Raw genomic sequence first — 25,846 nt, 5'->3', positions numbered from 1 at the left:
CCGAGTAAACTAACTATTGAAAAAAAAATCATGTCTGATATTAATGTTGTTGCATATGGTACTTGAGAATCATATCGATAATCCGAGTCACAGTTGAATTTAGGAAGAAAACCTAGTGAAGGATAGAATACTCCCTTCTAGTCTCTGTACATGTGGGCCATGGTGATGTTAGCTGCCGTGTAGCCGCCATCCACGACCAAGTTATGTCCAGTTATAAACCCGGCATCATCACTGGCAAGAAAAAGGGCACCGGCTGCAATATCCTCTACACTTCCTCCCTTTCCATGCAATAAGCTTGCCTTAGCGGCACACATTTTGGCGATCTCTTCATCCCCAATGTCGCCAACAAACCTCCGGTAACCACTGATGAGCATTTCTGTGGGAACTGCATGAGGAGATATGCAGTTCACTCGAATTCCATGCTCCCCGAGCTCACAAGCCGCACTTTTCATCACGCTGAGGATTGCTCCTTTTGACATGGTGTAAGCGTGTGACGCTAACCCACCCATGATAGCCGCAGAACTTGAGGTGCATATGATGGATCCACCTTGTTTTCCTTCGATCATGGCTCGGGCAGCGTGTTTGATCCCGTGTACTACTCCAAACAGATTGACTCCAACAATCTCCCGCACTCTGTCCATGTTGACGTTGACAATGCTCCCGTCTGCACCTGAAGTACCTGCGTAAAATGTGGAAGACGACCCGTCTTATCATTTAACTCTTGTATAAGATCATATTTTTGGTATTTTGAATACGGACCTGCATTATTGACGATAATATCAAGACGGCCCTTCCAGGCCATAGCAACCTTCACTGTGTTCTCCAAATCGGCTTCCTTTGAGACGTTGCAATGTACAAAGCAACCTCCAATGGAGTTTGCAAGACCGACTCCAAGTTCATCGAGTACATCAGCTACTACTACATGGGCTCCATTTGAGGCAAATAACTTGGCTATAGCAGCTCCGATGCCTCTTGCAGCACCAGTTACAATGGCCACCTTACCCTTCAATCTAAATCGAAATCAAGTGTGTGTTACATAGTTGCTAGTTGAACATTGTAAGTTATTCTCCTTCCGTTGTCCAAAAAAAAATAAAAAAAAATAAATAAATAAAGATATAATGAAAGAAAACCTGATGTTTTCTTAGCCCCAGTTAGCCCTACACCTCAATCTCAATCAATAGTACCTAATAGTGCGGATCCTCTACGTTTTTTATCCGTTTTCTAATAGATTCATATTTATATTTACCTCCAGTTCATTTTCTAATACTTAAATTTAGACCGTTAGATCGCTCAAAGATTTGAACTTGAACTGCCAAAAGAAAATGAAGAGGGAAAATTTGAAACCGGATCGATAGCCTAAATGCTCCCCTCCCTAAACAATGAATTTTTTTTAACATCTTAGTTAATTTTTTTTTGAAATGTTCTAGTTCACCTAACTGTATTATTTCACGTTCAAATTTGCGCTCCTCTCCCTAAAGAATGAAACTTTTGAACATCTTAGTTAAATTTCTCGAAAGTTTTTAGTTCACCTTACCGTATTACTTAATGTTCAAATTTTTCCGCCTCCTAATTACAAATCCTGACTCTACAATTGAATTGATAACAACATTTGACACCCTTTGACCCATTTGCTAAAAATGAAGGATTCTTACAAAGATTGTATGTATGGCAATTACCTTAATTCATTGTTGGACTTAGCTCCACCAAACTCCATTCTTGATTTTGACATTTATGGTCTATAACTCCCAAATTACATGAATATATACACACATACACAAATCATTACAAGGTGATTACTCCTATAAAAATGAATCATGAAAGATTATGTTAAATGTCACAACCTTTTTGTGGCTGATTTTTTGTGGATAACCTAAAGCACTATTCTCATTTCTTACACCTACCTACATTTTCCTACTACTATTTTCATGATTGTGATCTTATTTGTAGGTGATCAAATTGCCAACTATATAAACTTGTGGACTTAACCTTGGAATTAAAAAAATCAGGCAAATGGGTCATTTAGGTCGGATTTAGTTTGTGTCAAATGATTTCGAATTGGGTTATTTTTAGATCATGTATTTCTCGAATTGGATCATTTTCGAGTCTAGTATTACCGACCATAATCATGAAATTTTTTGACAGTGTCACAAACTTTTGAACTTCTATTTTTACTCTTTATATAACTTTTGGAATCTATCACTCTCTTTTGGTGTGTACCGCATGGTTTAATCCAAATTTGAGTTATGACCATACGGCAGTAAAATTTTCCTACCATGGTTTTATGATTTAATCATTATTAATTTTCATTTTTTTTGAATTTTTCTTTATAAATTTAGTTTTTCACCAAAGAAGATAGTAAACAACTTTATAAAATAGCTATTATTTACATTATATCTTAATTATAACTAAATAAGATTTAAAAAATTGTCATCCTTTATCAATAAAAGCCGAAGTCAATAAAGCTCTCCTATTGGTCTATGGTTTTTAAGGTTTAAAAAGAAAAAAAATTAAGGTAGGACCTCCATGTTCATCCTACAGATTTAATTACCCTCTCTCCTATATTTCACTTGATTTACTTTTCTTTTTCTCCTTTTCAAACTTCCGAGTTTACGATATTTTAATTTTAGTTTTAACTTTTTTTATAATTACATATTACATATTATACATATATATTTTCCTAAAATGTTAGAAATACATCTGAATGAAAACAATTAAAAAAATTACAAAATGAATAAAATTACAAATTATTTGTACTGGTTTTCTTATTGATAGCTACCCAAATAATATTCCTATACAAAAAAAAATGCAAGTCTCGATAAGAATTAAAGCACATCCATATAATTATAATTCATAATGTTAAGAAATATACAAAATTTAGCAAAATATGAAGAATATTCATATAATTATAATGTTAAAAAAAATACACATGGTAAAGATTTTAATGATTATAAAAAAGTATCAACACTAATTTTCTTATCTTAAAAAAACCACAAGTCTTACAAAGCATTATTATGAGACAAAAACATTTATTTAGTAATCAGGTATCAACAATATCATATTTACAATTTTAATACCGTCATTTGAATTTAACATTTGAATAAAGAAGCTCAATTCATTATATGTGGTTACAATAATAAATAAGAAGCCCGATTAAATTCAATACCGTCTCTATGGAAATTTATATTATTACGATATTGAACACTTAACATCTGTTGTTACGACCCGTGCATTTTTTTTGCACGGGTGTAAAACTAGTAAGCGCACTAATTTTTTTAGCAATTGGCGGGTAGGCGGGTTTGAGGCGGGTAAGATGCAAAATCCATCCCCGCCCCATTACCCATGGCGGGTACACTTTTCATACCCGCCCCACCACCCACCAAAGCTCTACCCATCTCCGCCCCAACTGGGGCGGGTGCGGAGCGGTACCCACTTATACCCGCCCCACTAACATCCCTACTTTTAACAATTTTCAAGACATACTTAAAACAAATACACCCTAAACAAGAATTTGTAATCCAAAACGATTCTCAATCCATAATAACCGTATCCATACCCGATCCAAATAACCGAATCCAAGGGGGAGTATATAAACCATCATAAACTTTTACCCACTTGGCCCACCAGACAGAGCACAGAATAGACACAGTGACAGCCAGTCTCACAGTGTTGACATCAGCTGCAAAAAAATGGAGTTGTTGGGAGTAAAGCACTTTCCGCTATGTCATCTTCAATTCCCATCTTCTTCCTTCAAACTTCCCGCCATTAATCATCACTCATTTTCTCCTCACAATCTCCATTTTCAATCTCCCAAATTCTCAAAACTTGAGATCAGAAAACAAAGATGGGTTGCTTCAAAAATCTACTGTTCTTCAAATTCTGTGCAATTCACTGAGGTTTAATTCTGTCTGTAATTCAGTATTTTGGGTATTAATCGTTTGATTTTTGTTTAGTTTGAATTGGGTTTTGATTGAATTTGTTGTTTGTGTGAATGATTGATTGTGCAGGGTAATGTGATTGTCAAGGAGAAGAGTGTTTCTGTTATTCTTCTTGCTGGTGGCAAAGGAAAAAGAATGGGTGTATGTTTTCTCTTGTTTTATTAGTTTATTTTCCGCTTTTCGGCGTTGCCCCTTTCCTGAAATTTGTCAATGTAGTTTTGAATTATGTTAAATGATGGTATTTGAATGCAGTTCTCGATACAATTTTCATTTTTGGGTCGTTTGGACACTACTTCTCTGTAATGCTATCAGTACACGTTGAAAAATTGAGGGAATTGTAATGAATTTATGTGCAAATGTTGCTTGATGACCATTTTCGTTGATGGGAAAGGGATGCTTACTGCAGTAATTAGTCTCTTGTCTGTAATTAGGATCTCTTTGGTTAACAGCTTGGGAAAGATTTTGTACGTTCAACCCCATAACCCTGATATTTTGGTAGGTTGTGCTTGCTTATGATGATGGTGACTACTGACTACCATGTTTTATCTGCACAGCTAAACTTTTTTTCTTGTGCTTAGTATAATGTATGCCATTTTGAGTTGATTTGAGTAGACGCTAACGCTGTAGATGATTTTGGATTGTTGTGTTAGTTTTGCTTTGATAACTTATCATTTAGGTGGCTGGTGTTGGTGTGTTTTTTGGAGTACACAGATTGTAAAATATTTCCTTAGTTTAGAAGAGTTATAGCGAACTCTTCCGGTTGTAGTCAGGGAGTCAGAGCCAACAACACATGTTGAAGTGTTTATATTTATAGTTTATGGAGGTTCGGCTTGTGGAATTTCGTTTTTCCAAGTTTCTCTCTTTCGAAGTGAAAGTTTAACTTCATTTGGGTGAGAAAAATTCTTTTTGATGAAGTTTTACATGAACTATTATGAAGTTTTAGTTAAAGTTTACCTCCATTTAGGTGAGAAAAATTTCTTTCAAAGTGAAAGTTTCTTTCACTTTCTTTCCCCTAGGCACTATCCCATAGAGTAGCAAACACTCGGAAAACACTCGGAATAGGCTTAGCAGTCGTGCTTTCCGCCGCGAGTATAATTGTTTTTTTTTTTTTTTTTATTGTATATGCCTTCACTATTATGAGGCACAATTATTTTTAGGGAAACGAAGAGTAGTTAATTAAAGTTATACTCCGTAAGATGAATGTTGCAGAGATGTGTTTTTTAAGGATTAATTGGAGAAAATGATCACTAGGAAGAATCCGTGAGTTGCATTTATTGAGGATAACGTGACCGAAGTGGTATATCCAGTGAGATGGAGATGGAATGATGGCGAAATGATGAGATTGTGAGGGTAGAGGATAACCTAATATAACTCGAAGTCTCGAACAATGGTTCTACTTGGTCTTGTAAAGAAATGGCGTTACATATAACCGAGTAGAGAAAAAGGATTTTTGAGAGATAGCAGAGTTTGACTATAATTTGTATTTTGTACGATTTGGTTTCATTTATTTTCTTTTTGCTTTTTTTTTCCATACTTTTTTACCACTTTTGCATCTACTCTTAGTTCTCTTTCACAAGGTTTTGTCAGTTTGAGATTTTCACATTTATGTTTCCTTTTTGCGCCTCTTTATCTCTTATGTTTCCTTCATAAGATTTCCCCTATTAAATAGTCCCTATGTTCCATTTGTTCTATCATATTCAAAGTGACTGCTTTATATAACTGTTCATGTTGGTCTGCGGTTTTGTTGTTGTCGTTGTACTTGGATTCCTAGCTTCTTTACCTTTTGCCGTTCTCAATTCTTGTAGAATTAGGTAATGACTTGAATATGTTTATGCAAACAGGCAAGCATGCCAAAGCAGTATCTTCCCCTTCTAGACCAACCGATTGCATTGTATAGGTATTTTGCAACACCCTCTCCAAATCTCAATTGCACTATAGCGATCTCAGTCCTCAGAGTATGTATATCACTGTGTATAGTGCGTGCAGAAAACTAGTGAAAACATCTAGAGCCAAAGTTGACTACCAGTACGTGAGTTAGGTGTTTACTCTTATCTGTGCATCCTGTCTATCTCTTGGTCCATCCCATGGGATTTTCTGTGCTTTTGGGTACAAATGCGTACAGCAAACTTTTTCCATCTTGAAAAATAAAAACGTACATTCTTGCCATATGGTTATCTGGCCATAACATTCTGTTACAGTCACGTAATTAAATTTTCGCTAAGCTTTTAAGGACGAGAATTCAAATGGTATATGGTCTCCTTCAGAAATCACACCAGTATTCTCTATACTTGCTTGAAAACCTTCAAAGATTACTGGTTTGAGTTGTGACTATATCCTTGTGGTCAAATGATCTTGTATAAGGTTTTGCGCATTTCAGAATTAACTCTTATATAATAGAACAGAAGGATAAAGTAGAAAATTAATAGTGGTATACCATCATTATAATGTGAGTATAAGCATTTGGCTCAGTCAATATGTTATTGTCAGCCATTATAGTCATTCTTGGTTCAGTACAACGTAAAGCTGGTCTAAGATGCACAAAATTGAGGAAGACATTAAGAGATGGAATGAAACGAGAACAAATTGGTCAAAGTCAGTCCCTCTTATGTCTCCTTGTGAGAAGTTTACTAGAGCAAATACTTGAACGTTGTTTAAGTGAATCTAGTGTTTATTCTGTTCGTGTTAGTCGCTCTTGTATGCTAGTGCTTTCATCTCTTTGTATTAACTACATTTTTCTCAATTGCAGCTTGTACACCTTTTCTCAAATGGTTGAAGTGAAAGAAATTGTTGTTGTTTGTGATCCATCATACAGGGACATATTTGAAGGTCTGTTAACTACTTTTTATTCCCGCTTATGTTGTTATAACTTATAAGTTATAACAGGGTAGCTGATAAGCAAATAACATTTTGTTCATTTTTCCAGGTGCCAAGGAGAAAATACATGTAGACCTTAAATTTGCAGAGCCTGGGAAGGAAAGACAAGACTCTGTCTACAGTGGACTGCAGGTCCCAATTTTATATATACTATATTTTTATTTATAGGTTCCGTACTGCTTCTATTCCAAACTATATTTAAGTGACATTACATGTAGTTCATATTTGTGCCATTTGATTTCATTTTATTATAAAGGTTAATTTTTTCATGGTCTGTCTTTTCTCTTTCCCTTCTACCCTGCCTTCTCACTTGAACTCCATCATCACTCATTTTTTCCCAAAAATGAAGGTAAAACCTCCGATCTGCCAATCGACCCCATAGACGGGCTGTTTTGTGAATATGAAATAGAAAATCAGAGGAAGATGGTGATTTTGATGTCATTGGGATCTCGTCAAGAGGCAAGACACTGGTGGCCTTTGTTTCAGGGAAGTGAAGGACCCAAGTAGCATGGCTTTTTATTAGGGCAGTAGATAAAGGAATGGTGGACGATAAATCAGAGAAACCACAGTTGTGTTGGCAGGGATGTTCGGACTGGTGTAGTGAAAGAGTAGGTTGTGGGATGCAGGCTGTGGCAGCGGTGGTAATTGGAGGTCAGATTGCTAGGGTTAGTGGTTTGACAGCGGAAGAGATGCTGATAACGCCTTCACAAATTGAGGATAATAGTGGTGATTTCATGACAGTAAAATGAGGGTGGGTTATGAAGAAGGTAGGTCTGGTTTACAAGGGGGAAGATCTGGGAAATATGAAAATCAGCAAGGCAATAACTTTAGTCTTTTAGTGTATATGAAGTCATTTGAGTGGGGTGAGGCAAACCTCTTCTCGAAAGACCTTTAAATCCTCCTAAGCTTTGGAGATACAAGGGGTTCACTTGAAGGATAACTGTATAACACTTGCTCTGTGAGAGGAAATATAGGACCTTTTTTTCGCTTCTCTTCAACAAATTTTACACCCCAAAAAGTTGGTCCCTCGAATTAGCATCGCTGTTTGTGTCAGACCTTTTGTTGCGAGTTGTAAGTCTCGTGAGTAGTTGTGACTAAAGATTTGGTGTATGTATTATTATATTAACATGATGAAGAAGGGAGTTCCTGATAAATTTTTTACTGATATGTTGCTAAATAGTAGACTGTACGAGTATCTGATGAGTTTATATGAAAGTTTTCACTATTTGTACTATAGCTGTAGTATGCATATAAAAGTTCAAGGAAACTCAATGATTCAAATTGTTTGAAGATGCCTTGTAAAAGTAACAAGAAAAAAAAAAAAAACAAGTTGTAATGCAAAGCAGAATACCGGTATTGAAAAAAGCTTGGTACGGCTTTTGCTGTATAATCTAGCTATTCTAGCATATTTGGTTGTATATAGTTGATATTCCACTAGTTTTGTCAAAAGCTGCTTATGCTGGTTACGGGGTGGTGCTGTCCAATTAAGACTGATGCTAATCCTTCTTCTACAGGCTATTGATTCCAATGCAGAACTTGTCTGCGTCCATGATTCTGCGAGACCTTTGGTGTCGTCTCAAGATATAGGCAAGGTTTGACTTTTGTGTATTTTCAGGCTTTTTCTTAGGTAATTTTGGGTGTTATTTTGGTAGATGGGATCTCAATAGAATTTGTGGTTGACTAACATGAACATTCATTGGGAACTGTAGTAAAACAAAAAATGCAGATTCAGGGGAGATAGTAAGAAAAAGAATCAGAAACAAAGACTACATACAAAAATAAAAGGAGCGAGGGTAAAAAAAAAGGATGAATAAAATACCAACTCATGTACAATTGCCCTCCAGATTATATCCCTTCACTCAGTTGTATCCAAAGTCAGACTATTCGCAAGACACTCAAATAAATCTTCCATTTGCTAATTATAGCTTCGTTTCTTACATAGATAGTAATATTATACACGGCGGAGTCACAATAAGTGTTGCACATGGTGGAGGGGGTGTTGGATATGAGGTTGAGGCATGTGGTGAAGCGGATTATAGTGGAGTCATGGTTTACGATGTTTGATGTACGGTAATATGACCTACCTGTCTTCCCGTATCTCTGCGATTGGTCATGAACAAACAAACGAAAAAGGTGTTCTTATAATTAGATTCCACGATACATCTGGTCTCTGGAGGATGTGTGTGCCTATAGAATCTAAATCCTAGTGCTGCCCGTTGAGTCAAACGCGTTTCATCGGGTTTATGAGTTGCCATTTTTTTTACTGCACACTGCTTTGGTTAGGGTAAAACCATACTGATTTAGGATTCCAAAAAAAGACAAACCAAACTTCACTTTATGGCTTATCATTTCACTGATGCGAACTGTGAACCATTATGATATACTCTAGTTTATAATTTTTTTTTTAACTCCTCATCTACAATTGCTGTTGCGTTTACTTTTCTCCATTGTCTTTCATCTCGAAATTATTCTTTTGACAAGAGAACACTTACAGCGAGTTCTGTAAGTGCAAAGGAGTTCTAAGAAATCTCAAGTGATTCACATTCATCTTAATAATCTCTAGGTTTTGAAAGATGCTTGGCTGCATGGAGCTGCTGTACTCGGTGTGCCTTCCAAAGCTACGATCAAGGAGGTAACATACAACTATTTTCTGCGGTTTCGTGAAATATGTTTCAGGTGTTGGATTTTACTTCTTTATTTCCATTTCCAATGAAGTGTCATTGGAATAAATCAAAACGGGTCCATCAAATTGTTCGTCTTTTTTTTTTTTTTTTTTTTTTTGAAAAAATACAGGAGTGTTTATGGAAACTGACTTAAAACTGGTTTCTGCTAAGTGCTAACTACTACTCTCGAATATTCTGCAGGCCAATAATGATCGCTTTGTTGTTAAAACTCTAGACAGGAAAACTCTTTGGGAAATGCAGACCCCTCAGGTACTTGCTGTGTTAGGCGAATGGATAGAGTTGACTTATTCAGAAGCTCAAAGCTCATTGATCTTTTAAATTATATTTAATGTACCATGTTTGTCTTGAACTTACTTTCAGGTAATGAAACCAGCGTTGCTCAAAGAAGGTTTCGAACTTGTGAACAGGTACCTCGATAACCCTTATGTGCAACACTTTTATTATCTTGATAAATATCTGTTCTCTTACGCTACTAATTGTTTCCATCTCTAATGGTGACAAAGAAATGGGGAGTTGGGGACGGTATAAATGGGTTGGAGGGAGTAGCATTCTTAGTTTGAAAAGGCGCGCCTTGGTTGAGGCACTATCCGAAACGCCTCGGTGCACTTTAGGTGCTTCTTTTGGACAAGGCTCACTAAGCGAGGTTCATTAGCACGTCTAAATCTTTAGATATGCCTTTTCTTTTTACCATTATTCCTAAACTTTACTCCTTTAGATGTTAGTCAACTTGAAAACTCCAAAAAGGAGTATTGTTGCCCAAAATTTTATTCGGAAATAAAATAAAGCTAAAAAAATAAGGCGCGCGCCTTAGCCTTGCGCCTTGCGCCTCATCACTTCAGCCCCTTATCGCCTCGGTGCGCCTTGCGCCTCTTCAAACTAAGGTACTATCATTTTGCAACTACTTAAAAGGAAAGAATTAAGAGTTGTTCGACCATGTTCAGGAAAGGATTGGAGGTCACAGATGATGTGTCGATTGTGGAACATCTTAACCATCCAGTATTCATCACCGAGAGCTCTTATACCAACATTAAGGTATGGATAGCTATTTTTATTTCCTTGGTTATGCAGCTCGAAGATTATAGTTTTTGTTACTTCCTAGGAATTTTCTGAATATGGAGAATACGGTAGTGAGATGCTCAACAAATTTATATGCCCGTTTTCCCTGTTGCAGATCACAACCCCAGATGATTTAATATTTGCCGAAAGAATAATGAATCCAAGCTCGAGTCATTAGGTACATATACATACTACCAGTTTATTTATTTCAACGTTATCATGCCGTTTACCTTAAGGCTCTCTTCCGTGTGCTTGATGTCATGACTGGAGCCTTATTAAGTTTTCTGTCAGTATCAAAGTCGACTCATTCAGGAAACTTCAACAAGGCAGCAGAAAAACCACAGTTAATATGCAGAGTATTAGACATCACACAGCGGGGGGATCTTGGATACCGATTCATACCAACTGCGTGGGTCATTACAGCTTCTTGGCACCGATCATGTCTTATTGCACCTGAAGAAGCCAGTTTGCCAGGGCTCTTTCTTCGCACAGACGTGCAGCCTGCGGTATGTTCACAGAATGATTTCCCAACAACTCAACTGTCAATCATCTTTTTGCTTATATATTCGACTTCATCCATATTCGGGATTTTATTTTATTTTGTTTATGTTTCTAGTTAATTTATTGGGTAATACTGGGTTGTATTTAAGAAAACAAAAGAGAAAATAAATTCTTGATATATGCATTAATTGTATTGCTTAATGTGTAATTTAGTTCTTAATTTCGAAATTAATACCCAAATTAAAAGGTATTTAATGCTTAAATACAACCCACTGGGTTGTATTTAGCATTACCCTAATTTATTTGCTTCACCGCTATTCTAGGCGTCTTTTTTCCCCCTAAACTGCATCTTGAATAATTTCTTATGGTAATGTGGCTTTGATTAGGGTTGAGCAAAATTATACGATACGGTTTTATTATACATATTCGATACGCTATACGGATTTAATTATATGGATTTCCAGTTATCCGATATGAATTTCCAGATATCTAATACGGTTTTTTAAAAACCATATCGGATAAGGATCGACAAAATATGAAACCGGATATACGTTATCCGATACGGATACAAATCACAAAATATTCAATATGTTGGTGGTTAAACTTTATAAATTATTTACTCTTATAACTTTTTAATACACTTTTAAGTTACTAAAAAAACCAACAATCACACACAAAATAAGAAAAAAATATATTAAATTACATAAGTGAGACTGAAAACCAGATACCGGATATACGGAAAAACCGTATCGGATAAGGATACTAAAACAAGAGATTTAAAAAACCGGAGATCCGATACGGTTTCCAAAACCGTATCGGATATTCAGTTTTGCTCACCCTAACTTTGATGACAGTTTCCGGACTTTTATACGTGAATAACATTACATGTCGTTACAAATGATTCGAAAATTTACCAAAGAAGAATAGAAGATCAGGTTTTGGATTGAATTATTCAGTAATAGTTAACGGTGAAAGCTAGGTGAAGGTTCAAGATTTTGCGCGAGATTTATGGCATTAGTAATAGAGGTTTGTCAAAGGGTTTGTAAGATGATGTGTCCATTATTTTAGAGGTTTGTCAACAAACTTTCTATTGTTGAACATGGGTGTTGAGGTTCATGGATGATAGGGGTTACAAAATAGTATCCAGGTTTTTAGAGAGAGAATGTGAGAGAAGAAATAGTATAGTGAGCCATGTTATGAACCTTGAAGATGTTTATCTATTATTGATATGAGGTTTGTGAGTAAATAAGTTTGTATATTATCTTATGTGGCATGAAAACAAACCTATTGAAGGTTTGTCTATTGCTAATGCCCTTATAACTTGAAACCTTAGAACCAGTGGTGAGTTCAGGATTTTGATTTCGGTGTAGCAAAATATATACTCAAGGCAAAATGTATAGATAATTAGCATGAAAGTAGTAAATTTTGGTGTAGCAAATCACAAAATTCTAACCGAATTTTTCGCCTTTGGTGTGCGGCTGCGACACCGAAGCCCTTAGTGGCCTCGCCCCTGCTTAGAACTCACCATGAACCAAGGACTGAATCAAGGACTTTCTTCCTCTAACCAGCAGGCTGCAGTAACTGTCGAACTACGTAACATATTACTGCCACAGAAGCAAGTGACTTGGATTGAAAATCAAACTGTCTTTCAAGAAATTCCAGTCTACATATGATCTTAACCTAACTAAACATTAGCTAGCTTAGCTTAAGGAAGAAAATATAATTTCGACCATAACAACATTCTCCTTCCGGCAGTTAGTTTGTAGTCTAGTCCATTGAACTATATCCATCCCTTCTCCAAAATTAACAGGTTAACCGTAAAAATAGCAGGAGCAGTTAAAGAAACAACAATAACCGAAGAAGTAGTGAACGACATAATATTAACAGAGTATGGAGTGAAAGTAATAATATTAACAGCGAGAATGTTGAACGTGTCTCATCATAATTTCCAAGATATAAATTGGAAATGTATGTATTAACCATATTTAGCGAATCATATTTCATAAAAAGATAAAATTTAAATGGTAAATAAAGGTAACCCGGACGTAGCCCGACATCAAACCTAGTCTATATATATGATGTTAACCTAACTAAACATTAGCTTAGCTTAAGAAACAAAATTATAATTTCCACTATAACAAGATTATGAACAAATAAACTACAAATCTACCCACAATTATAAAGAAACATTCCCTAAAAATCTCAATCATCCGAAATTTTCATCGAACATTTATCATTGTTTTTATTGGGAAATTGTTGTTTAATAGGCAATGAAGGTGAATGGGGTCGAAATTTCTTGTACTCTGATAGCATTTGAACAACTTCTCTCATGGTTGGACGTTCAATGCTAGTTTCTTGTGTACAAAGCATAGCAATGAAGAACATATGCATGGCTTCGTCTCGAGGCACGGCCGGTAATCGAGAATCCAGGACGATTGTAACATTCTCCTTCCGGCAACTAGTTTGTAGTCTAGTCCATTGAACTATATCCACCCCTTCTCCGAAATCGCCTACAGGTCGTCGTCCAGTTATAAGTTCTAGTAGCACCACTCCGAAGCTGTAGACATCGCTCTTTTCGTCCACCTTTAAAGTATAGGCATATTCTGCAAAATTGTTGTAGTGAGTATGCATGTGGTTTCACTATCATGACAAAATGAGGACAGCCCATATATGACGGTCCCTCTGGCCCCATATTCATCATCACTCAGTAAATCTAGTAAAACGGTTTTTACATTAATATAGTTATAAAACGGATCTAAATACAACCTTATTTATGAGTAAAAGATGGTTATTAGAAGATCTGGCTTTATGATAAATTTGTATAAAACCGCCTTATATACATGTATTTTTGCTCAACTAGACATCCCCATATTTCATTACCCATATGAAAATGGGTTGGTGATATACGGGGACGAAGCTAAGCTAAACACATGCTGCCTAGGCCATGCTGACTAGGCCATGATTCAAAATGACTCATACTCGATAATGACCTGGTAAAATGACCCAAAACCTGGTCACCCGAAATCCGAAATAATCCGACTCAAACTGACCTGACCCTTACCAAACCCGATTAACCCATTTACCAGCTATAGACAATCAAAGCGTCTTGCTTGTACAAGCTTGTAAGGGGTACTATCCGTCTTCAGTTTATAATGGATAGTACCCGTCTTCGATGAGAATTTGTGTTATAACATTGGTGCATGTTTTTCCTTTTGCTTTAGTTTCTTTATTTGATGATGACTTTAGCTATTCCCTATAAAAATGGGGGCAAATATTGGATTCTGACAGAAAGCATGCAACAACAGCATCTAAAGACGTACAGTAGGATACTGTGTGTACACTGTACAATACAAGGGCTGCACCTTCTTTTTTGGGATTCGGGTACGTGGGCTTGGACCATAGTACTAGACCTAATCATCACTTTAATCATCATGTTTTTTTTTCCTTACTTTCTTTTGATTTGGATTTTAATTTTAATTTTGATTTTGATTTTAATTTAATTTTGATTTTTCAGAGTATAATGTCACTTATGTATTTTTGACTTGGAACTTCTAAAAGTTGATTCGATTTAAATTGGTTATAATCTGAGCTGACCGACCTTGAAATTGGCTGAAATGAGCAAAACTGAAAAACTAATAACCGATAACAAGTTTATTTGTCCCAATTCGACTTGAACCGGCTCGTTCTAAGATGACTAGTGACCTAATACAACTCAACTCGATAACAAGTTAGCTAAATAATAGTCAAAATAAGGTCGAATCGCTTTTATCATAATCAGATTTAAAACTAACGTAAATATTCCTAAAAAATGTTTTTAACATGAACTTATCAATCAAAACTTAAATACATAGGATAAAGTGTACGTTGAAAATCTACCTGATAATAATCCCAATCAAACCCGATCAAAATTACCACCCAATGATAACCCGATAACCCAAAATGACCCTAATGGCCTAATCAAACTCATTATAATATTTGACCCAACGAAACCAAGTCAGCAACATTATTTATGTGATTTAGGAAGAATACTAATTCTTGTTTAAGACCATCTTAATTTTTACGACTTTAACATTCGATTAAATAAAAGTGAAAATAAAAGGAGGTTACAATTATTGGAATAAAACATTTAAACATGTATGATAACAATTGCAAAGTAGTAATACCTGGAGCAATATACCCATAAGAGCCAGCAACAGCTGACATGGACTCCGACGAGGCACCGCCCATCAGAAACTTGGCAAGCCCAAAATCCGCCACATGAGCCTCGAAATTCGTGTCCAACAATATATTATTCGACTTAATATCCCGGTGAACAATCAAAGGAGAACAATCATGGTGAAGGTAACAAAGTCCCTTAGACGCTTCAATTGCAATTTTATACCTTAAATTCCACCGTAACAAACCTCCGAATTTTTTACCGTGTAGCGCCTCGCCCAAACTTCCGTTACGCATGTACTCGTACACCAAAAGATTAGTATGCTTATTTGAGCAAAATGCCAATAACTTGACTATGTAACGATGCCTAATATTCCCTAGAGTCTCGATTTCGGCTCTAAACCCGTGATCATGTTCATGTACATGCTTGGTGGGTCCGAAACCTAGTAACTTTTTTACTGCTATTTCGGACCCACAAGGCATTTTACCATGGTAAACTACCCCGGCACCTCCTCTGCCTATGACATTACCGTCTTTCATGAATTCCAATACGTCTGAGACGGTAAATTCCACTTTTTGAAATGTGGTCATTTTCCACGAGTCGGAACTCGTTTTAAATGATTTCGCCTTGATTATTGCAAAACCCGCGAACACTAGGGAACAAAATAGAAAAATTACGGCGAAAATTAACTTGAACCTCCCATTGATGATTTTTCGGGTTGGACGACCTTCGGGTGGGTTGAGCTTACACGGGTTATTTAAGGACGGTCCACAAAGTAACGGGTTACCCACGAACGATGACACATTGAAGACCGAAAACTGACCGGACCCGGGAACTTCACCCGAAAAATCATTAAAAGAAAAATCAGCATTTGTTAGACTCTTCATGGACCCTAAAGACATGGGTAAGTTACCATTTAACTGATTATGTGACAAATTCAAGTAACTTATGAACTTAACACTAGAAATTTCAGGAGAAATTACCCCAGTAAAATTATTTTTACTGAGATCAAGATATGTAAGATGAGAACAACTCCAAATTTCTTTAGGAATAAAATCAAATAAAAAATTATTACTAAAATCAAGCTTCATCACTTGCTTAAGTTGGCCTATAGATGACGGAATCGGACCCGAAAACCGGTTATTTTGAAGGTAAATAGATTGGATTGAACTAAAACTTGATATAGAAATTGGTAAAGGGCCAGTTAAAAGATTATTGGAAAGATCAAGTTGGATTAATTTGGTCGGATTTAAATAAAGGGTACTGATTTTTGCAGTTCGTGGGTTAATATTTTCTGGTAAATTACTAGAAATATAATTATTTTGAAGCTCTAATAAATTGAGATTAGGTAAATAAATTAACCCATTTGGGATACTACCATTAAGGAAATTTTGGGATAATCTAACCCTAATTAGACTAAGACATGACCCTAAATTTTGAGGGATAGGACCAAATAAAAAATTATTCAACAAAATTAAAATCCTAAGTTTGTTGGAAACACACAAGTTTTGAGGGATAGTACCAGTGAGCTTATTAGATGATAAATCTAGCTCTTGAAGGTTACCATTTCGGCCCAATTTTCGCGGTATTTCACCCGTGAAGTTGTTTTTCCAAAGTTGTAATTTATACAAGTTTGGAAAATCAGCAACATAATCAGGAATGGACCCATGTAACTTATTACTAAAAAGGTTGAATAATTGTAGTTTTTCCAAATTGATGAATTCAGATGGTATTTCGCCTTCGAGTTGATTGATTGATAGATCGATATTGATTAACCGTGTGAGATTGCCTAATTCCCGAGGAATTTCACCTGAAAGATGGTTTCTATCCAAGTATAGTGTGTCTAATATCATCAAATTCCCTAGCTCTGTCGGTATCGGACCGACTAGGCCACAATTTGAGATATCTAAGTGAACTAGGTTCACTAATGCACCAAATTCCTTAGGAATGTTACCTTTATAATTGTTGTAGTATCCCAAATAAAGTTCCTTTAAATTTGTAAGATTACCTAATTCTCTAGGAATTATCCCTTGTAGGTCATTTCCTAAAAGAGATAAATACTCCAAAGAATTAAGATTTCCATAATTCCTAGGAATTTCGCCATGAAAATAATTTCCTCCGAAATCCAAATGCCTGATTTTCGCTAACATGTTCACTCCAACTGGTAGTAGTGAAGTAAAGTTGTTGTTATAGACATCAACTACTTCCAAATTTGGAAATGTTGAGTAATTCAACTCTAACCCGTCGTGGAAAAGGTTATTTGACACGTTGAGAAAACGGAGATTGCTCAAGCTGTCGATTTCAAAGCGACCCGTGAAGTTGTTTCCTGCTAAGGAAAGGTACATGAGGTTGTCTAGGGTGGTAAGAACAGGGGAAATGGACCCACCTAGGTTTAAGTTTGTTAAGTCTAGTGAAGTTACTCTCCCATGAAGACACTTAACTCCTGTCCATAAGCAAAATGAGGTTGAATTCGACACATCCCAGTCGCGTAATGACGGGTTAGGGAGTGTAAAGCCTTGTTTAAGCTTTAGTAATGCTTCAAAGTCGGGTGTCGAAAGAACAGGAGTTGTAGATAGTATAAACAAGAAGAATGTTATTAGAGTGAAATGATTATGTAAGAAAATGACCATTTTTGAGTATAATAATTAAAACAAATATTTAGTTGGATTATATGAAGAGTAAATATTTATTTGCATTATATGATGAACATTAGGAAGTATTTTGAGGTTAGAGAGAAGAATGTTGGAAAGTTTGTATTGAGGTGTAAGGGTTTATGGAGTATTGGGATGAAGCATTTGCTAAATGAAAGTAATCAGTATAAAGAACATAGTATGACAATACGTTACTCATACGACATAGGTATGACAGTTGAATACCTCATTTTAAGTCAAAATACATGAATTTATAAAAATAGCCCAGTTTGGCACTTGAACAATTAAACACACACTTGTGTCAGATACTTCTAAATGAGTCTGGGTAACACAGGTCGTGACGTCAAATAATTAAGACTCCTTTATTGTGACTTCCTTCGAATTGGATTAAACTTTGTAATACTAGATTTGTAAGGTAACAATAAATGATAGGTCGCAGGTTTGAATCTTTCGCCCTTGGTGCTTAACTGCTTATGCTCTGTATGCTTGACTCCTTTCAAACCAAAGTATGGATTAAGCTTGTGTTGTTTGAAATAAAATTACCAATAAATATTTGTACAATGATGTAGCTATAAATTAAACCAAGTGGTGTTAAACTGTTAATCTAGTGGTAGCCGGGTTAAACCTTAAAACTTGCAGAAATGTAGGAGTTGAGAGGTCCCGGATTCGACTACCAGCTGGAGGCAATGATCACTTGGCCACTACAGTCCCCGAAGGGAGTGACTTACATGGTCCATGTGGTGGTGCAGAAATGCATGAGCCCGGGATGACTCAACCCCCTCGTCATCATAAAAAAATAAATAAATGATGTACCTATAATTTAGCCTATGTTGCCATAGTAAAGCTGCTTTAAAATTCCACTTAACATTCTTTCCGTTCTCAGCTATAGGGCCACCGAAAAGTTTTGGGGGCTCATACTTCCAAGGGCTTAAACGCAAATGCCACGAATTATGTAAGGCAATATGTCAAGTCAACCAATTTCCACTAGATCATATTTCGTGGCATTAACAAAATTGTCGGTGGCGTTATCATTGCCCAAAGTTTTATGTAAACCCCTTTTTTTAATATCATCCGATTTAGTTTGAAGTCGAGCTGAACACTCAAATAAGGCTACTAAAGCGGTAAAATTCTCCCTCATAAGTTAATTCCAGACTTGTTTTCGTTTTCTCTATCTTTTTACGCAATTTAAATTTAAAACGGATATATCTGTTACTATTGTATTAGAGGAAGACTGGTCTTTCGGAGATGGGATAGTCCTAAAGAGAGGGCTGAAAAAGCAAAAGCGACATATTACGATTTACGTTGTTCTTGTCCAATGCTTTACGTAGTATTACGCTATTTTTTGTTGAATGCTTTAAAAGAAGAGTTTAAACAGATTCATGCATAAAGAACACATTACAAACAAAAACACATATTTATTTGTCATGTGCCTTGAGAAGTTACAACAGGCTATCGACGTTCAAGTGCGAGGCAATGATTGGAAACCATTACCAATATGCAAGAATGGGCCTCGTATTTCTAACCTTTTCTTCGCAGACGATATGGTGCTTTTTGCGGAAGCAAGAGCTGATCAAGCAAGAGTTATTAAATATGTGTTGGACAATTTTTGTCAAGCATCGGGAGAAAGAGTAAGTGTCGCAAAATCAAAAATTTTTTTCTCCTCAAATACAGACATGTCAGACATGGATGCGGTTAAGAGCATCCTCGGATTCGAAGACACAACCGACCTAGGCACTTATTTGGGGATGCCAACCATAAACGGCCGGGTAACCAAAGCCACCTTCGCAAATCTGGAAGAGAAGTTCAATAAAAGACTCGCAGGGTGGCAGACGAAATACCTATCGTTGGCGGGTCGCAACACTCTTGTCCAATCAACCTTGTCTACCCTTGCTAACTACAATATGCAAACAGCTAAACTTCCGCGGTCGATTTGTGATTCTCTTGATCGAAAAACAAGAAGGTTTCTATGGGGAGGGAACGAAGAGCATAGAAAGATCCATCTACTATCATGGGATACAGTACAGAGGCCTAAGTCTTTGGGCGGGCTTGGTATTCGGTCATCTCGACAATCAAATGCGGCTTTTCTTACTAAATTAGGTTGGAGGGTACTTACTGAACCTCGAGCTTTATGGGCTAGGGTCATTCGCGCAAAATATTGTAATGGGAGGTGCGATGTCGATATGTTTCAACCCAAGCCAAATATGTCTAATGTGTGGGCCGGTATCACATCACAAGCAAAGATCATAAATAATGGGAGCACGGTAGCAGTCGGGAATGGAAGGAAAACATTATTCTGGGACCATTCTTGGGTTGATGCGGGATGTTTGTCTGACCGTGTAATAGCTCCTATACCCGAGTCTATTCTTGGAGCAACCGTGGCAGATATGTGGAGCGACAATTATGGTTGGATTTGGGAAAATTTCTCTAATTATTTATCCCGTATTGACCTTCTCAAGATTGCAGCGTATTACCTATCGCCGGAACCGTATTTGGAGGACTCGCTCTACTGGAACGCCTCATCTAACGGAAAATTTTCAATCAAATCTGCCTTAACTCTCATCAAAACTGCCGACATGAGTCCAGAGACGGAGCCTATAGCGTGGCATGTCATATGGAAACTACCGGTCCAACAAAGACTCCGTATGTTTATTTGGCTAGCTGCACACGGTCGTCTCATGACCAATTATAACCGGGTTCGTAGAGGAATTCATGATGACCCCATTTGCCCGCGATGCTTCGAAGAAGACGAGTCGACCGATCATCTCCTTCGCCACTGTCCTTATTCCAGAGAACTTTGGGACCAATTGGGTGAGTGTGCCGTTTCCCCTTCCTTCTTTACCCTACCTTTTAAAACTTGGATTTCCAAAAATGCTAGTAACAGCATCCCCTTAGCCTCTCATGATTGGTCTATGAAATTTGCGATAAATTGTTGGTGGATATGGCGGTGGAGAAATAATGTGGCTTTCGGAAGGTCTAATGATAATCCATTGGAACCAATTCGATTCTTAAGACAACAATTCGAGATTACACGAAAAGCTTTCGACCCATTCTCCATTTTTATACCTTTACCGGGTACTGTGCACGAGGAACGATTTATTCGCTGGAGTACGCCTCCTCACGGATGGGTTTTGTTGAATACAGATGGTGCATCAAAGGGAAACCCTGGTCCTGCCGGCTGCGGGGGTATTTTACGCGATGAGACGGGTGATTTTCTAAGTGCGTACAACTTTTCAGGTGGATTTTGTACCTCCATGAGGGCGGAAATGCGCGCCCTAGTGGTGGGTTTGGAAAGAGCTCGCGCCTTGGGAATTCGCAAACTTTCGGTTCATATGGACAACAAGACCTGTGTTAGTTTCATTCATGAAGAACAGCTCTTGAGTAATAGCTTACGTCCCATTGTTCAACAATGCATCAATCTTATCAAGCTAGAAGGTTGGGTGGTTAAAGTGGATCATGTATTCCGAGAAGCTAATAGGGCAGCTGATTGGCTCGCTAACGAGGGAGTAACGGCTAGCACCAATGTTAACTACTACGATCATCCTCCGGACGGCCTCCGTTCGGTTCTTCGTGAAGACATTTTAGGAGTAGCTATACCTCGTCTAGTTACTAGTTAATCTCGTTCTTGTATCGGGGCTCTGCCCCTCTTGTGCACCAAAAAAAAAAAAAAAAAAAAAAAAAAAAACAAACAAAAACACATATTGTTTCTAATTCACATCAAAATGCGTGCATGTCCTTTCGGTTTATATGTTAATCCTCTTTATTACCATGAAAAGAGAAGAATCTTTGATCCTTCATCATCATAGAGAACGGTGTCATTAATTCATTATAATACTCCCTTTGACTCAATCATCTTAGACCATTCCTAAGCAAAGGTCACGCTAATTAGGTCACGACCCGATTTACTCTTAATTCCACCTTACTAACCTCGACCCATTTTCACCCTCCCACGCAGAAAGTCACGACGTAGGTAATCAACTCAATCATTATCCACTTTACAACATTACCAATCATTTTTCACATTCTCTACCCCACTTTTCTCTCTCTTACTTTTGCAATTATTTATCCTAACATTTTATAAATATATTATTTATCTATTATTTATAAATATATTATTTATATATTATCGTAAATATCATTTTGCACATTATTTATCCTAACACTTTACGGAAAAAAATATTAAATAACGTTATAATTTTGAAAAGTGATTAGACGATTTCATTAACAATTAAAATCCAAATGCTATATTTTGATCTAATGGTTATATTTTGATCTAACGGTTATAATTAAAATCCAAATGCTTATCTTTATTCCAACGGCTATACTTTGATCTAACGGTTATAATTAATTGACGGTTTTATTTTGAAATTTTAAATCCAAATGCGACAATATAATTATTTTGAAATATAATTACAACCGAGTAACTCATCTAATTATTAAAACCGAGTTTCTTATTTTAATAAATAAATCCGAGTAACCAATTAATACAAGTCGAGTATCCAATTAATACAAGTAACTCATCTAATACCGAGTAACCAATTAATAAAAACCGAGTAACTCATCTAATTCTGAGTAACCAATTAATAAATATCGAGTAAGCACTTTCACGCAGAAATACACAGTGCATTGAAAATGTAGTATTTTTATTATTTATTAATTGTTCCACCAATCAAATTTGGACACATAGGAGGTCACAAAGGTGGTCAATTTTATTCAAGTATGGTCACAAATTGACCTTTGGTCACAAATTATCTCATTTGGTCACCAATTAACTACCTTAATTAACTCACTAACCATAACCAAGCAAGGTCATGACCAAGCAATTGACCTTGCTTGGGGATGGTCTTATCACAAACAATAAAAAAGAAAAAGGAAAAAAAAATGTAAATGAGTAATTCTCTGTAAAATGGTTTTACAATCAAACGGTGAAAAATCTTATACTCATTTTGATACTCGTCATGAAAAACTCTTGGAAATGTTATTTTATGGGGAGTATTTAGATAAAATATCAATTGGTTTTATCAATTAGTCTTGCTGAAGATGGGTCGGAGCAAGTGACGGATAATGTCACTCACAAAACGAATAGGGGGGACAAGGTGGGGGCACCCCCATGTGCTTCCCTCTCTCCTCTATTTGGGTCATTTGTGAGGGGAAATGGTATCCGTCACTCCAAAGTGACGGATACGTACCGTCACAAATGAGATTTTGTGTGGTTTTATAATACTCCCTCCTATTCATTTTAACTCTCCCCTTTCAAAAGGGCACGTAAATTAAGGGGAGAGTTATTTTATTGTAAAGTATTATGGTGGTGTAAGGTAATTGGAGAGAGGGAAGATATTATTGTGGAATAAGATGATTAAAATAAGTATTGTTGTGGGGTAAAGTGATTAAAATAAAATAAAGTATAAGTATTGTGGGGTATTATTGTGGGGTAAGGTGATTAAAATAAGTATAAAACTTTACTAAATAAGAAAAGGGGAAGAGTTATATGAATAGATGAAAAAGAAAATGAGGAGAGTTAAAATGAATAGGAGGGAGTAACAGCTTGGTAAAACGATTATATACAAGAATTATTGTAAAGGAAATGCTCTTGAACCTAGTAATGAACATGTTAATGTGAAATATGGGTCAAGGTTTTGTGTTTACCAATTAGTCTCCCTTGTGACGGACGCTATCCGTCACAAGGTGAAGACGGGCCAAATCAATACCATATTAGCTAATATGGATACTAGTGGGGCATGTGTAGGTATTATTATATACATAGGGGTCTTGGTAAAAGCAACAAAAAAAAAAAAAAAATGGGGAGCTCCCAATATTTCGTCTGTGGCAGGGTACTACACTATACCTTACCCTCTCTCATGAGTCTCTCAATTTTTTTATTGATCAGCATATTCATCCTCTCTACTCTCTAGACTTTAATCTCCATTTTTAAAACCCAATTTAATTTTTCTCTCTAAAAACACCATTTTCATCTCCATCAAGTCTTCATCAAATAAGGTGGTAACATTTCCATCATAATCTTCATCTCATACATTCCTCAAGACAATGGATAAAAAATGGCTAAAAAAACACATCTAAAGAAGCTTGGAAAAAACCAATCGAAGGTAAAATGTTGATTATTGTGTTGAGTTTTTTTTAATTATGCAAAAAGTTTAAATATCTATGTCATTTTTACTCAAAGTTGATAATTTTATTGGTTTTTTGTTTGATTTATGTTAAAAAAGCTTGAATCTTTTGTGTTTTGATTTGTAGATCTGGGTTATTGATAAAAAAAAATGTGGATTTAGGTTTGGAGTTATAATTTTAGTTCACAGTATCATTTGTAAAAAATTCACATTGGTTTAATTATTAATTTTTTTGGTGTACTAATTTTTTGTTTTATTTGTAAAAAGTTCTTAGTTTCAAGATCTGAGTTTTATTTGAAATTTTCTTTAGCAATTTTTGTTGGTTAATAATAGATTTATTTGTGGCGTACTACTAATGCATTTTTCTTGTCATGTAGTAGCGCTTAACGCCGTCATTAGCTACTGGCACAAAAAAGAAGAGCAAGAGACCGATATGCGCGGAAGAGGTATGACTGTAATTTGGAATATATTTTTGCCATAACCTGAGAAAAATGTAACCACCTTAGTGATGATAATGTGATAACATTTGTGAGAAATGTACCTACGTTTGAGTGTATTGTTATTTATATTTATGTTTGTTTGAGTTTAAAATGAATCTTAACACGTTAACATAAATGACTAAACATGGTGACATATGCGTGTGTTGAAAATGTGAACAGCTTAGCGAAAAATGTACCTATGTTTAAGTATGTTGCTCATTATATAAATGTTTATTTGGGTTTAAAATGAATCCTAACATGATAACATAAACGAGTAAACATGGTGACATATGTGTTAATGTTGAATATGTGACAACCTTAGTTGAGAAATGTACCTATGTTTGTGTGTGTTGTAATTTATGTTTATGTTTATTTGAGTTTAAAATGAATCTTAACATGTTAACATAAATGACTAAATATGGTGACATATGTGTTTGTGTTGAAAATGTGACCACCTTAACTGAAAAATGTACCTATGTTTAAGTATGTTGCTCATTATATAAATATTTATTAGGGTTTAAAATGAATCTTAACAAGACAACATAAATGAGTAAACATGGTGACATATGTGTTAGTGTTGAATATGTGACCAACTTAGTGAGAAATGTACCTATGTTTTAGTGTGTTGTTATTTATGTGTATGTTTATTTGGGTTTAAAATGAATCTTAACATGTTAACATAAATGACTCAAGATGGTGACAGATGTGTTAGTTTTAAAAATGTGACCGCCTTAGTTGATAAATGTATCTATGTTTGAGTGTCTTACTCATTATAGAAATGTTTGTTTCAGTTTAAAATGAATCTTAACATGATAACATAAATGAGTAAACATAGTGACATGTATGTTAGTGTTGGACATGTGACCACCTTAGTTGAAAAAAATGTACCTAGTGATAACACATGTAACCATTACACTATATGTTTGTTTGGATTTGAATGAATATTATAGTGATAACATCTAAGAATAAACATCGTGACATATGGATTGTGTTAAAAATGTGACCATCTTAGACTCGAAATGTAGCCATGTTTTTAATTGTTGTCACATTAGTTAGAATATGTATGAATGTTATAACGACAACATCTACGAATAAACATGGTGACATATGATTTGTGTTAAAAATGTTACCACCTTAATATCGAAATGTAACCCTGTTTGGAATGTTGTCATGTTAGTTAGAATATGTGAACGAATATTATAATGACAACATCTATGAATAAACATGATGAAAATGTTACCATCTTTGTCTCGAAATGTAACCCTGTTTGTAATGTTGTCATGTTAGTTAGAATGTGTGAATGAATATTATAATGACAACATTTATAAATAAACATGGTGACATATGAAAATGTTACCATCTTTGTCTCGAAATGTAATCTTGTATGA

General features: G+C 35.8%; 3 protein-coding genes across 5 annotated transcripts; 1 reads left to right on the top strand and 2 right to left on the bottom strand.

The window, feature by feature from the left end:
* Positions 1 to 16: 16 nt before the first annotated feature.
* On the bottom strand, positions 17 to 1,937 carry LOC141599065 (short-chain dehydrogenase reductase ATA1). Its single transcript, XM_074418954.1, has 3 exons — positions 1,677 to 1,937; positions 760 to 1,010; positions 17 to 679 (listed from the first exon to the last, which is right to left on the bottom strand). Exons 1-3 carry the CDS (start codon positions 1,727 to 1,729, stop codon positions 138 to 140), a joined length of 846 nt encoding a protein of 281 aa, XP_074275055.1. The 5' UTR covers positions 1,730 to 1,937; the 3' UTR covers positions 17 to 137.
* A 1,539-nt stretch (positions 1,938 to 3,476) lies between these two features.
* LOC141599064 (2-C-methyl-D-erythritol 4-phosphate cytidylyltransferase, chloroplastic-like) lies at positions 3,477 to 11,278 on the top strand. 3 transcript variants are annotated; one of them, XM_074418950.1, is made up of 12 exons: positions 3,477 to 3,893; positions 4,005 to 4,076; positions 5,777 to 5,832; positions 6,682 to 6,761; positions 6,859 to 6,941; positions 8,324 to 8,401; positions 9,373 to 9,441; positions 9,674 to 9,742; positions 9,854 to 9,900; positions 10,435 to 10,525; positions 10,665 to 10,727; positions 10,841 to 11,278. In XM_074418950.1, the coding sequence occupies exons 1-11, from the start codon at positions 3,687 to 3,689 to the stop codon at positions 10,725 to 10,727; spliced, it is 915 nt and encodes a 304-aa protein (XP_074275051.1). In that variant the 5' UTR covers positions 3,477 to 3,686; the 3' UTR covers positions 10,841 to 11,278. The 3 variants fall into 3 exon arrangements, with proteins under 3 accessions (XP_074275051.1, XP_074275053.1, XP_074275054.1); XM_074418952.1 differs by having other exon boundaries at positions 3,603 to 3,893; positions 10,830 to 11,278; XM_074418953.1 differs by having other exon boundaries at positions 3,603 to 3,893; positions 10,849 to 10,959.
* A 1,732-nt stretch (positions 11,279 to 13,010) lies between these two features.
* LOC141599063 (uncharacterized) lies at positions 13,011 to 18,025 on the bottom strand. Its single transcript, XM_074418949.1, has 2 exons — positions 15,214 to 18,025; positions 13,011 to 13,653 (listed from the first exon to the last, which is right to left on the bottom strand). The coding sequence occupies exons 1-2, from the start codon at positions 17,834 to 17,836 to the stop codon at positions 13,253 to 13,255; spliced, it is 3,024 nt and encodes a 1,007-aa protein (XP_074275050.1). The 5' UTR covers positions 17,837 to 18,025; the 3' UTR covers positions 13,011 to 13,252.
* Between the last annotated feature and the right edge of the window lie 7,821 nt (positions 18,026 to 25,846).

Source organism: Silene latifolia, chromosome 9, assembly GCF_048544455.1.
Source record: "Silene latifolia isolate original U9 population chromosome 9, ASM4854445v1, whole genome shotgun sequence".
NCBI lineage: Eukaryota > Viridiplantae > Streptophyta > Magnoliopsida > Caryophyllales > Caryophyllaceae > Silene > Silene latifolia.
Note: the sequence above shows the minus strand (reverse complement) of the source record. Positions and strands in the feature narration are given on the sequence as shown.